At 40.3% G+C, this 12,993-nt stretch overlaps 2 protein-coding genes and 1 pseudogene across 2 annotated transcripts in view; all 3 read right to left on the reverse strand.

Moving 5' to 3' along the window:
• Positions 1-221: 221 nt before the first annotated feature.
• Positions 222-1,011, reverse strand: LOC109485119 (annotated as a pseudogene).
• A 620-nt stretch (positions 1,012-1,631) lies between these two features.
• LOC109485120 (collectin-11-like) lies at positions 1,632-6,542 on the reverse strand. The gene is made up of 6 exons (XM_019788552.1): positions 6,409-6,542; positions 5,638-5,774; positions 3,587-3,730; positions 2,962-3,159; positions 1,952-2,350; positions 1,632-1,713 (listed from the first exon to the last, which is right to left on the reverse strand). Exons 1-6 carry the CDS (start codon positions 6,540-6,542, stop codon positions 1,703-1,705), a joined length of 1,023 nt encoding a protein of 340 aa, XP_019644111.1. The 3' UTR covers positions 1,632-1,702.
• A 6,160-nt stretch (positions 6,543-12,702) lies between these two features.
• The window catches only part of LOC109485121, an 18,167-nt gene continuing 17,876 nt past the window's right edge, over positions 12,703-12,993 (reverse strand). The window contains 1 exon segment of the mRNA XM_019788553.1: positions 12,703-12,781. The gene's annotated coding sequence lies outside the window, so the exon portion shown is untranslated.

Consider the following 12,993-nt stretch of genomic DNA (forward strand, 5'->3'; position numbering starts at 1 on the left):
ACTATACAGATTCATTTTACCTTCCATTGTTACTATGTAGATTCAATTTACTTCCATTGCTACTATACAGATTCATTTACTTCCATTGCTACTATGCATATTCATATTGTTTTTACTTCCCTTTGTACTATACGGATTCATTTACTGTCATTGCTACTATGCAGATTTATTTTACTTCCATTGTTACTATGCATAATCATTTTACTTCCATTGTGATTTATTGTTTATTTCAGGCTCAATGGCCCATAGCACAGACAGACAACATTACACAAACACATCTAAAATAAAACATCTAAGTGGGTATAAGTAGATAAAAGACTGTCGAGCCCTTACGGTGGGCGGACCAGTCTACAGTAGTGGCTCCAGAATGGGCTAGAGCAAAGGGTCTCCGAGCGGAGCAGCAGTTTGACAATTGCGTTCTCAGACGCTAAGAGACGCGAAGCAAAAGAGCACAACAACTTCCGACGCCTGGCGTCAAACGTGTCGACACGAGTCTGTACAAATAGGTCGCTGTTACCAGTACTCCTAGGCTGAGACAGTAGGATTTTAAGACCATCGTGATAAGCAACTCGTAGCCTATGAATGTTTCCTGCTCTGTAGCTGGACCAAAGCTGAGCACAATACATTGCACTGCAGTGTGCTATGAACAGAGTGCGTTTCACCGCATGAGAACAGTGACCAAATTTGCGGATAAGTGAATTATTAGCTTTTGTGTACATATGCCTGGTTTGTTTACGAGTAGTCGTCATCAGAGAGGTCGGGAGTGATTTGGAAGCCGAGGTCGGTGGCCGAAGGGACGTACGGTAAGGGTTTGCCGTACAACTTCACTACGGGTGGCACTCCGTTCAGAGCAATTCGATCACATGGAAAGTACATACAATTTGTTTTTTTGGTACAGAAAATCATGTCACTATCGGTACCAAAGGCCTCACAGACGTTAATCAGTTTCTGTACAGCTTTTGCTGAGGGGCAGATTAAACACAAGTCATCTGCGTAGAAGAGGTGGTACCATTGTTATTATATTGCTACTATACAGATTCATTTTACTTCCATTCTTACTATGCAGAATCATTTACTTCCAGTTTACTATGTAGATCAATTTTACTTGCATCGTTACTATGCAGATTCATTTTACTTCTTTTTTTTACTATACACACAGTTTCATTTTCCTTCCATTGTTACTATGCAGATACTTCCATTGTCACTATGCAGAATCATTTTACTTCCATTGCTACTATCCAGATCCATTTACTTCCATTGCTACTATGCAGATCAACTATGCAAAATCATTTTACTTCCATTACTACTATGCATATTCATTTTACTTCCATTTGTACTATACAGATTCATTTTACTGTCATTGCTACTATACAGATTCATTTTACTTCCATTCTTACTATGCAGAATCATTTACTTCCATTTTACTCTGTAGATCAATTTTACTTGCATTGTTACTTTGCAGATTCATTTTTCTTTCATTGTTACTATGTAGATTCATCCCACTTCCATTGTTGCTATGCATATTCATTTCACTTCCATTGTTACTATACACATCCATTTTACTTCTATTGTTCTATGCAGATATCACACAAACAAGCTGACTTAAATGGCCTAATGATTAACTTGGAGATCTTGTATTTTACCACTGACTTCTTGAACGTCACTGCTGTTTAACACAGGTGATGAGAGCTCGGCCTGTCGCTTATGGACGTCCTGCAAAGGAAGGGCAAAGGTACCATTATTTTTTTTATTTCTATATTAGCCCTGGACGATTACCTTGTGGGCTAATGGGCATCGAAAGATAGAGAAAAAAGGTTTAGAAAGACTTTTACGAGTTTCAATAGTAAATGCTCGAGGAATCAGTGGTGAGTTTATGAGCATGGTTAAGTTTGTGAATGTGATGCTGGTTGTTTGGAATGCTGTAAAGAAATGGTATGTTCATGTTAAGTACCTGGTGCCACTTGGCATATGAAGAGACGCAGAGTGTTAGAGTCACTGTCATTCCACTTGTCTTCCAAGTATTGGACGCAATCTTCCACATTTAAAAGATTATTTGGTTCTCCATGACGCCATAGACTGAAGCTCCCAAGTGCAGTACCATCGATCCACTCGAAGCTTCCTTCTTTGTATCGATCATGGAGATCAATCCAGGAGTTCATTTGGCCGGCTCCAGGACGAATCCAGGAGTTCTTGAGAGAGATGAGGAAGTCGTCTGTAGCAGCATCTCTGGGCATCGCAAGGATGCCGCCGTCCAGCCGACAGTGCAAAATTGAGTCACCGTAGCTTCCCAGGGTGTTATACGCCTTGTAGCAGGTTTCACGGAACATGGTGTGACCTTCAGGACAAGATGCTAGAAACCATGTTTGGCATCAATAATGATACATTCATGGCGATTGAATAGTTTATAGTGAAAGTAAGACACACAAATATGTCACAAGAGTTCATGTGTTGGTAGTTACATGTTTAAGGTTGAATTTTGTTCCAACACAAAAAGTAAATGTTCTTACCTGAAGCTTTCATCCAGTTAGTCTGGTCTTCCTCAGCAAACTGAGTGACGTCACTATTTAGAGAAGCCACGTGACAAGTTTCACTGGGTCAGTCTACTGAGGAAGATCAGGGTGACTTATCGAAAGCTCTAGGTGAGAATATTTACGTTTTGTGTGGGAACAAAATTCTAGCTTTCAATAAATATGTATCGCATATGATCACTAGCCTCTACCAAGCTTGGGGAGGCGGCTGGAAAGAGAAGAAATCGGCGAAATAGAGAGATGATCATGCCAAGGGAGTTTGTCCGTTGAGTGAACATTTCGCCGCGATTCGCGCCGATTTCTACTCTTTCCAGCCGCTTTCCAGATCACCACGATAAAGCTAAAGGTAGGAAAACATAAAGGCCATACACAACTAAAAATGTATTTGATTATTTAAACGTTTGAGTTGTGTGGTGTACAATGATCGTGTTACCTTTATTCAATTCGATTGGGGCTGAACTTTGAGGATATTTCGGTGGTTCGACAACTTTTGGACACATCGAGGTTCCATTTTGGCCAGGAGGACCAGGTGGTCCCATCGGTCCTTTTCCTCCTGGAGGCCCAGGTGGCCCAGTAGGCCCGGCAGACACAGAGCCAGCTGGCCCCATGGACCACTTTTCTCCGGGAAGGCCTAAGGTCATGGCAGGTAAAACAGAGTCTTGAGGGCCACTTGCATGAAATCAAGACCGGTACATTTTAATCAGATAATATGAGCTTATACTAAAAATGAATTGACATGTACCCTCAAATGACTAATGATATAGAATTCATACATTCGTCTTTTTATTAAAACTTCCCACGTACCCTCAAGTTCTACAATACGTTGTTTAATTTTCGTGTCCTGTGCTCTAAGCTCAGCCATTTCATTGGAGAGTGTCGTCATTTTAACTACAGAAAGAAACAAGAAAATCACGATAATTTCTGCAGTGCTACCGTGAATATGATCATTTTCATTAAGAATAACAATTAACAACCTGCACAATATGGCAATAAAACAACGTGATACCACAAATATGATAAAATGATCAGAATGAATTAGTAACCGATTAGAAACTGACCTGCAAAGTATGACTGTAGAATGATGACAACCACAACTAGGACAATGGTTAAGGCGGTCCACAGCTTTTTACACAGACCTCGGACAATGTTCAAGGCGGTCCTCAGCCGTTTGCTTAGACCACCCTCCGACGTCTTGTCAGTTACTGCAGGGGAGGTCGCTTATTTACAAAAACATATGGTATATTTATAATTTACATGTAATTAACGAGCATACTATTCCCCAAAACATATGGTATATTTACAATTGTTTATTTATTTACATGTAATGAACGAGCATAGTAGTCCCAAAAACATATGGTATATTGATAATTATTTATTTACATGTAATGAACGAGCATAGTATTATAGTAAATGGCTAAATATGTCATTGTTGCCCCCCCCCTTGCTGCCATCCTATTCAATACGTATAATACCAAGCAAACATACACGTCAGGCACACATACGCAGACTCACACACGTACACACACACACACACAAACACACACACACAAACACAAACACACACACACAAACACACACACACACAAACACACACACACAAACACACACACTCACACACAAACACACACACACAAACACACACACACACACATACATACACACACACACACACACACATGCACACAGACACACACAAACCACACACAAACACACACGCACACACACGCACACATACAAACACACACACACACACACACACACACACACACACACACACACACACACACACACACACACACACACACACACACACACACACACACACACACACACACACACACACACACACACACACACACATACACACACAAACACACACACACCACACACACACACACACACAAACACACACACAAACACACACACAACACACACACAAACACACACACAAACACACACACACACCACACACACACACACAGACACACACACACACACACACTGTTTCCAGTAGTGTTACCATCTTCATTTTTCCCTGAGGCTGTGTACATGGCAGAGTTCTCAGCATGGATCGGATCAGATACAGAATATACATCAGCGACCTCTGTGGTGGGGATATCGTTATTATCTGTCATATAATAATGCTCATTTGTGCTTGTATGTTCGACTTAATTGCCAGCTACATATGTAGCGTCCAACCTGTCTTGTCCTTGACTACTGGGAGAGTTTTGGCCGCATGTTGAGATTCTTGTTGACTCTGCAGTAGTGCTTTCTATGTGCAGTTTGATGTAATATATATTACATGTAGACACCCCAAGGACGTTCACAGCCCAGCGTCAACTTTCTTTGTCAGGACTAGAAGCTAGGACCTTGTTATCTGTTACAGTACTGCAATAGATTATAATGAAATATGTTACTGCAACTTTTAACCAAGGTAAGGCCACACCAAATTAATTTGTTGCTTCTCGGATTTGCCTCGTCATTTTTTTTCTGATTTGCAAAACAAAAAAGACACTTACTCGTAAGAAAATTCAAACTCTACTACTGGATCAGTTACGGATTTTTATTTCCGGACGTTTCGAGTGACATCCATCACTCTTCTTCAGCGTCACAAATGAACAGAGAACCGATTCACTCTTATATACAAGTAACTCAAGAAAAACCGGTTAAACAACAAGGTCCGTAAGAAGCTTTATCATGTAAAAGAACGGTTCACTCAATATACAGGTAATAGAACTAGAAAAACCTGTTCAACAACCGTAAGAGTCTTTGTCATGTAAGGAAGGTTCCTATGGTAGGAAATTACCATAGGAAAAGTTATATATGAATGGTTTATTCATTGTGCGAATATAAACTCGTCGCAGCCTTTAGCTGAATTGTGAGTTCATGTACATATACAAATTGCACAGGTTGACATAAACAATCAAGGTGACAATACATATTAAAAAGATGAAATACATAATTAAAAGTCGTAATGCATATATAAAAAGGTACAATTACATATTTAAAAGATATAAATTAATTATCAAAGATCAATATCTAAACTAAATGCCATCGTTTAACAGGTTAACAATATACGGTAGAGGGCTATTTTGGTAGCGTTTAGTACGTGCTGGCAATGGGTCGTATTTGTGACTTTGTCTGGTAACCCTCCCGCTGACTTTGCCCCTTTGTTGAGGTAACCATTGTTTGTAAGTGTCAGACTTGGACAGGGTCTTGCCGAACTTGTAGCACAGGGTTTCCCGTCTGTCATGCAGAGTTTGTAGGTTCAGGGTTTTGCATGACTGGTCGTAGGGTAGGTTGTGGCCAAGAATGATTTTGGTTGCGCGTTTCTGGATCCTTTCGATCTTCCGTCGTTGCGTTGTCGTGAGACCTGGGTGCCATACAGGAGCCCCATATTCCAATACAGGGCGAATAAAGCATGTATACACTGTTACAAGGTCATCTGCAGGCACGTTGAATTGTCGGAGACGGCATAACAGGTGAAGTCTTTGGCTCCCTTTCTTTGTTACCTCTGCAACGTGAGTGTCCCATCTCAGGTCTGACTGGAACGTAATGCCAAGACACTTTGCGGATTTTACGACCTCGAGTACGTGACCGTTGATGCTGAGAGGGGGTGGTGGGGAAGGGTTGCGGCAGAAGCAAACATGGACGGTCTTGCATTTACCTGGGTTTAGTTTCATGTTGTTCTTGTCAGACCATGTTGATAGTTCATTGAGGTCGTTTTGTAGACGGGACTGATCGGAAAGGACTCTTGACTCAATAAGGTTAAGGTCGTCCACAAATGCCCAGGTGGGGGATTGAATGTTGTCAGTTGAACTGTTTGTATGGGCAATGAAGACGATTGGGCCTAGTTTAGTACCCTGGGCGACTAGTTTACTGTCCCTTGGGCTGTGGCAGGGCGGGGTCCCATGTGCTTGAGAGTTCAATGCGCAGTCCCCCCTTCCTGTTCAGGGTGGGGTTGTAGATGCGCTCATGGGAAGGGGGGACTGCGCATTGAACTCTCAAGCACATGGGACCCCGCCCTGCCACAGCCCAAGGGACAGTAACTTTTCCTATGGTAATTTCCTACCATAGGAACCTTCCTTACATGACAAAGACTCTTACGGTTGTTGAACAGGTTTTTCTAGTTCTATTACCTGTATATTGAGTGAACCGTTCTTTTACATGATAAAGCTTCTTACGGACCTTGTTGTTTAACCGGTTTTTCTAGTTACTTGTATATAAGAGTGAATCGGTTCTCTGTTCATTTGTGACGCTGAAGAAGAGTGATGGATGTCACTCGAAACGTCCGGAAATAAAAATCCGTAACTGATCCAGTAGTAGAGTTTGAATTTTCTTACGAGTATCGTTTACCTGGATGTCTAACCTACATCAACGTAAAAAAGACACTTGTTCTGAATCAACTAAAAAATGCTCATATTTTACCCCCAAAACTTTTCTTCCTAGATCCTACAGTTTTTCTATATCTATCAATGCAGTGGTTTGATTAAAAGCTCAAAATTCATTGCTTAAATAGCAACCCAGCCTTTTGTGTTGACTTCATGGCTCGTTTCGTAGCATTTTAGGCTATAATAGGATTCCTTGGCCTGTTTTTATTTTTATTTTTTTTCGCTTCGTATTTTTTATGTTGTCCCAAAAATGTATTTTTTATGTTGTCCCAAAAATTTGGTGGTCAGTGGCCGTCGGGACACCGGTAATTTGGAGCCGTGTGTATTAGCGTCACATGGGGTACATTCTTCCAGCAAAGAAGACACACATTTCTGACTCTACACTTACTGTTAAGTAAAGCTTTGAAAACTGCAGATACTGGCAAAACTAGATCCAGTTGCCCTGGATACTGTTCCTGGCAAAATTTCTGGTCAGGAGAACCAAGTTTTCTCCAGTCGGCTCTGGGAGTGGTGTGGCGCTCACAGTTCACTGGTAGACTAATAAGAAGATTAAGAACTGCTGGTAGTGTGATGAACCAATATGCACTTATTGAACTTTTTTTCTTTCATCTCATCTTATCTTGATGAGTTGCTTGGATGTTTATTCATATTTTTTCACCATAAGCCCACACCAATTTATTTCCTTGGTTCTTTGACATCCCTTGGGGAAAGTGGAAAATTTAGTAACTACAAATCAAATCAATGTGTAGTAACTGTCCTTGATGCTGAAATTCTGGCTACACCATTTCCTTAGTTTTCTGTGGTTTCTAGTAAAAATTGTGCAAGAGGGCACCAAAAAAAACACAGGGCATAGAGAAAAACTCGCATTTGACTATGTCCCATCCCTAAAACTTTGTGTACCAGTAGACATAGACTAAATTTGCACTGACTGCTTTTATGCTATTTTTTAAAACTTAAGAAGCAGAAAATTAACTAAGTGTGGCCTTATTAAAGTTTGTAATGTTCCCTGGTCCAGCTGCTATGTTGAGGTGGCATCCTGGCAGCCAATAGGATCAGAGTGTTTTTCAATCAACATTTGTACAAGAGGCCTTTCATCGATACCAAGAACATTTCAATAAATCCATTTTATGTCTTACTACATAGACTGTATAATTATGCATGTGTTTGGTACATGTACTTTATGTTGCCGCTGAAATGGATTTGATATGGACAAAATAAGATGTTAGTTTTTCTCCTTATCCTCTGTTTTCATCATTTGCAAAAAAGCCCGAAATTTGATCAAAAGTTCAGCCAGGGCCCACAATGGTGGTTATTGTGTTGTGATCTTATGCAATCAAATCAAATCAAATCTTATGCAGCAAGTTTAAACTGTAATTTCCAACACACAAAAAAAACTTGGACTCACCCAAATTTTCGACTGTACAACTCCAGTCTTTGTCAAGGCGGCACAACACAGTTGTCGCCCTATGGGGATTTCTATAGTTAAGGACCCCAAAGTGACTCACTTCGACTCACTAAAAATTATAGTAGGGTGTACAAGCAAGTTTAGTTGCCCCGACGGCAGGACAGACTGCTATGGGACCGGTGAGGTGAGGTGAGGTACAAGCAAGGTTCAGAATTTTGATACGTTCAATTTCAGGCTATCTGGTACAAAATATGTGAATATGAGCTTAAGTTTTCCGGCTCGTTCTGTTCTCACGCCCTCTAGCGCCACTGCGGAGGTCACGGAACTGCAGCCAACGCGCAGTACTAGTCGGTACAAGTATTAAAGCACAAATCTACGCCGACTGAACACGCACCATAATTCAACTTTTACAGTCTCAAAACTGACGTATTTACCACATTTACCACAGGTCCCATCTCGATGCCATGCACAGAACAATCTCTGCACCTTTCTCTAGTATTGTGCAGCACTGCGTTGTATATACCCGTACTACTTTTGACTACGGGGTTCGCTCATAAATACTGTGTTGTGCGGCCATAATAGAGAAACACTGAAACTTCGCCATGACTTTTCATGCAACAACGACATCTAGCGACATGCGGCATGTCTGCAGGGCATCGATGTGCCGTTCACCTATCGAAGGTTTCATCCATCCATTCACGCAATGATTGCTATGGCCATATTACGTTTGCCGTAAGCGGCGGCAAATGTAAAAAAGAACGTCTCAGCGTCAAAGCCCATATCGTAGCTATAGGACAGTATGCATGCTTCGCACAACTCACACTGCCTGACGAAGTCACAGTCTTCTGTGCTACAAGGTGATTCTGGTTCAACCGGTTCTAGCAGACATTTGACCTTGTCAACCAGCTACAGCATTGCACAGCTACAGTTAAAGGGGTTGTGTTGAATGTATACCAGCGCCGAGACGTGTAAGAAAGGATGTCCCAGCTCGTGAAAGGAGAAAGACGCTAGCCTGTTGTTTTTCAGATTTACTTGCTCCAGTTCTGCAAATCCTTCAAGACAGTTGACGTGCGTGAGATGTTTCTGTACTGGAATTTCTGTCAGGCTCTTGATATGGTTCGATGAAAGATCCAGGCGGGTCAAATGGGCCGGTGCGCTTTTAGGGAGTGTTGTCAACTGTAATTGCCGACAGTTTAATGGGGCAGATAACTGAAATAATCCTTCAAACTGTGATACACGCACCAAACTTGATACAAATACTCATGAGGCATTACTCTTTTGAAAAAGTACGCGGGCCACTTGATTTGACTTTTGGCGCCTCCTAGCGGCGCTTTTTGGTACTGCATCCGACCTTCCGGGCTTTGTATCTCCTGTTCTAAACATGCTACAGTCGTGATTTTTATGTGGTAGAAAGCTGTAAGGAAGACGTGACGCAAATTGTGCACCGGCAAAAAAACGCCTCTGCAGTTCTAACGCACTTCTTTCTTACTTTAACAGCTTTCTACCACATAAAAATCACGACTGTAGCATGTTTAGAACAGGAGATACAAAGCCCGGAAGGTCGGCTGCAGTACCAAAAAGTCAAATCAAGTGGCCCGCGTACTTTTTCAAAAGAGTAATGTCTCATGAGTATTTGTACAGTTTAGTGCTTGTATCACAATTTAAAAGATTCCTCCAAAATTTGATGTTATCTGCTCCACTTTTAGTAGCTGGCCATCTTTCCTTAATCGTTTGTCAGCTCTACCAGCTTCGGGTCTTCGCTTGTTTTCTCTTTCACTTCTTGCATGCGTTGAGAGGATACGGGTAGATTGGCTTTGATCAGGTGTACCTGTGCCTCGAATTCTTCTGACATGTTGTCTGTCTCTTGTAAGTACATCCTGCTTAGTTTGTCGGCCACTGGAATCTCCTTGCCAGGTTGGTGGTGGATCTCCAGGTCGTATTTCTGGAGTCTCAGTAGCATGCGCTGAAGTCTTGCCGGCGCCGTATTCAGTGGCTTCTTGGCGTTTACCTTCTTTGCTGTCCCGATCAGTATGATGTTGTGAGCGAGCGGTGTGGATGTTTGTCTCGATGTTTCCTCTCCACTGCTTCTCCACAGATTGAAAGACATCCCAAATAAGTCTGGTGACTCTGGTAGATAAGTTTTTTTGTAAGAATCTTTTTGTAAGTATCAAGCCTATGTAAGCCAGAACTAGCCTCCTTTGCAGACTTGTTGGGCGGCGGCATTATTTTTTCTGTGAGCAACGCGAGTAATATGCCGCAGAGGGACGATTTTGGAGTTTTTGGAGCGGGAAACCTCTCAATGGCAAAAACTCCCTCGGCGACAAAATCGTCCCGCGGCGGCAAAACTCGCATCGCTTACCGAGCCGCCACCCAACAAGTCTGCGAAGGAGATTAAGCCAGGCACATGGTTACGTAAGATGGTGCATAAGATCTGACAAAAGTTTTGAGTTCTATCAAAAGTTCATAGCCGTAGACTAATTCATATCCAGTGTTGATACTTAAGGCCATGTTTGATTAGTATATCGGTTGTGAGTAAACAACATCTGCCAGACCAGACAGAAGATTATTGTTCTGATTACAGTCCGCGATGATATTTCCAGTCAGGGTTTGACAAAAAAAATAGTTTTATTTCCTAATAATCTTTATTGCAATTTCAAGGAATAAAGGCAAAGGACATGTTCACATACAAGAAAAATAAATACCCAGAGACATTTTGCAAACAATAGGGAGTACATCAGTCTAACAAGTTACCATACAGTGGACCCCATTTCAACATATGTTTATCCAGTTTCCCACAGTTTTGTGCTATCACATATTCTAATTTTTGATAGTATTTAACATAACCTGTAAAGCCCTTAATCGTGACAAACTTAAACTGTCTGTTTTTATATAGAGAGAGAGCTTTAATACCAATAACAATATGTTCAGGACAATAGGATGATTACCTGAAATGCCTAGTACGATCATTCTGGGCGTAAGCTTGACTTCTGTATCAATATGTTGTTTTATCCAAAATTCTACATCCCCCAGAAATTTCACAAAGTGGTACAGTGTCAAAAAATATGTAAAGATGTTTCTTCTTCTAAATTACAATAGGAACATAATGAGTCCTCTGAAAAATTCCATTTATATAACTTATTTTTGAGAGCAAGAAAGTTATGTAACAATTTATATTGAAGTACTCTTACATAAGAATCAATAGTTGTTACATAGAAATGGTTTGGCAAGTGCCGTACGACTTGTCTCTCAGTTTTTGACAGTACAAAAAAATACACAATCAACTAGAATAGGATTGTATAAAGCTTGTCTCACATTTTCAGCTGTGGTCTTTTCTGGTTAATTAGTATAGTACGTACATATGTGTTGGTGGCTAAACTTGAAAAAAGGTAATGTCACTATGAAACTATGAGTAGGTAGCAATTTTAATTCATAGTTTCATAGTGACATAGTGACATAGTTTTTGTAGAACTTAAAAGTATGTCTCTCTTAATGTCTTAATCTCGTTCTACAAAAACTACAAATAATGAGACTAGAACTATTAATATCATAGAACATAAATATTTAGCTTGTCTTACATTTAGTACATAAAATCCGACAAAGAAGGCTTCGTGGCTAAACTTGACAAAATCAGCACCGACTTCTGTTGGGATAGCTTGAGGCTGCAGATTATCTTGACTTGATATCTTGACTGACAGCTCCACGTGTGATCAAAGAATTTGATTTGAAAAGGGAAAAATGATATTAGAAGAGACAGAAGATCACATTGCTACCTGCAGGCTATGTCGTCATCACAGAGAGTCTCTCTCATTGGTTAGCAGAGACATGGGCGTGAAGTGCCCGGATGTGTACCTCAAAAATTTTCACAGAAATTAAACTTTTACAGACGGAACGTTTAGCTAGTAAGCAGATATCATTCCCACTTTATTCATCATCATGTCATTTTGATATAAGATATTCTATGCTAGTCTTTAACCTGCAGGCTCAGAAAACTGTGAGGCTAAGAAAAGATTTGCTACCAAACAAACATAAGTTAGCCAAGGCTGTAACGACAAATACATTACTTACATTATTCACATCGTTAACTGTTCACACAATGATTTCACCTGCAATCATACAGAACAGGACGATTCCTTATCGTTGATTTGATCACACACAGAATATGAAGAAACGGGGTAGAAAATTAAAATCGACGTAAAAAAACTTATAGATTTCACTGCAGCAACAAAGATTCAAAACTTTCAAAACTTCATGATAACAATGAACAACATTTTAAGATACAGGCTGATATATATTAATCCTATATTACAGATACCATTGCCTTTATACGAGTATTGCTACTATATATCTGTATATACACATAATAGACAACTAACATTAATTTCGCAACATATTCTATTAAAGGATAACAATAATGTATAACAGCTATTTACTTACTGCAACATATCATGAAAATATGTCTTAAGGTAGTGTTTAATGGTGCCTGAGGACTTTGGGGACATCTTAAAAATACTAGTTAGAATTACTTTTGGTCATTGAAATTTTTCATATAAGTACCTTATTGCAAGACAATAATTTATGCAAATTTTTATGACGTCACGATGACGTAATCTGGAGTTATGAGCCACGCCCCTTTTATTAGAAAAATCAATTTTCCTGGCCAGTGCTTTGG

The sequence above is a fragment of the Branchiostoma belcheri genome, unplaced genomic scaffold, assembly GCF_001625305.1.
Source record: "Branchiostoma belcheri isolate BF01 breed outbred unplaced genomic scaffold, Haploidv18h27 scaffold73, whole genome shotgun sequence".
Classification (NCBI taxonomy): Eukaryota; Metazoa; Chordata; class Leptocardii; order Amphioxiformes; family Branchiostomatidae; genus Branchiostoma; species Branchiostoma belcheri.

Excerpts from the sequence above, each read along its gene's own strand:
- LOC109485120 (XM_019788552.1), bottom strand. The coding sequence starts at position 6,542 with ATGTGCTTGAGAGTTCAATGCGCAGTCCCCCCTTCCCATGAGCGCATC. Across the intron at positions 5,775-6,408 it reads CTGCCACAGCCCAAGGGACA|ACGGGAAACCCTGTGCTACA; the intron begins GTAAACTAGTCG and ends TCTGCATGACAG. Across the intron at positions 2,351-2,961 it reads CCCAATCGAATTGAATAAAG|CATCTTGTCCTGAAGGTCAC; the intron begins GTAACACGATCA and ends CATGGTTTCTAG.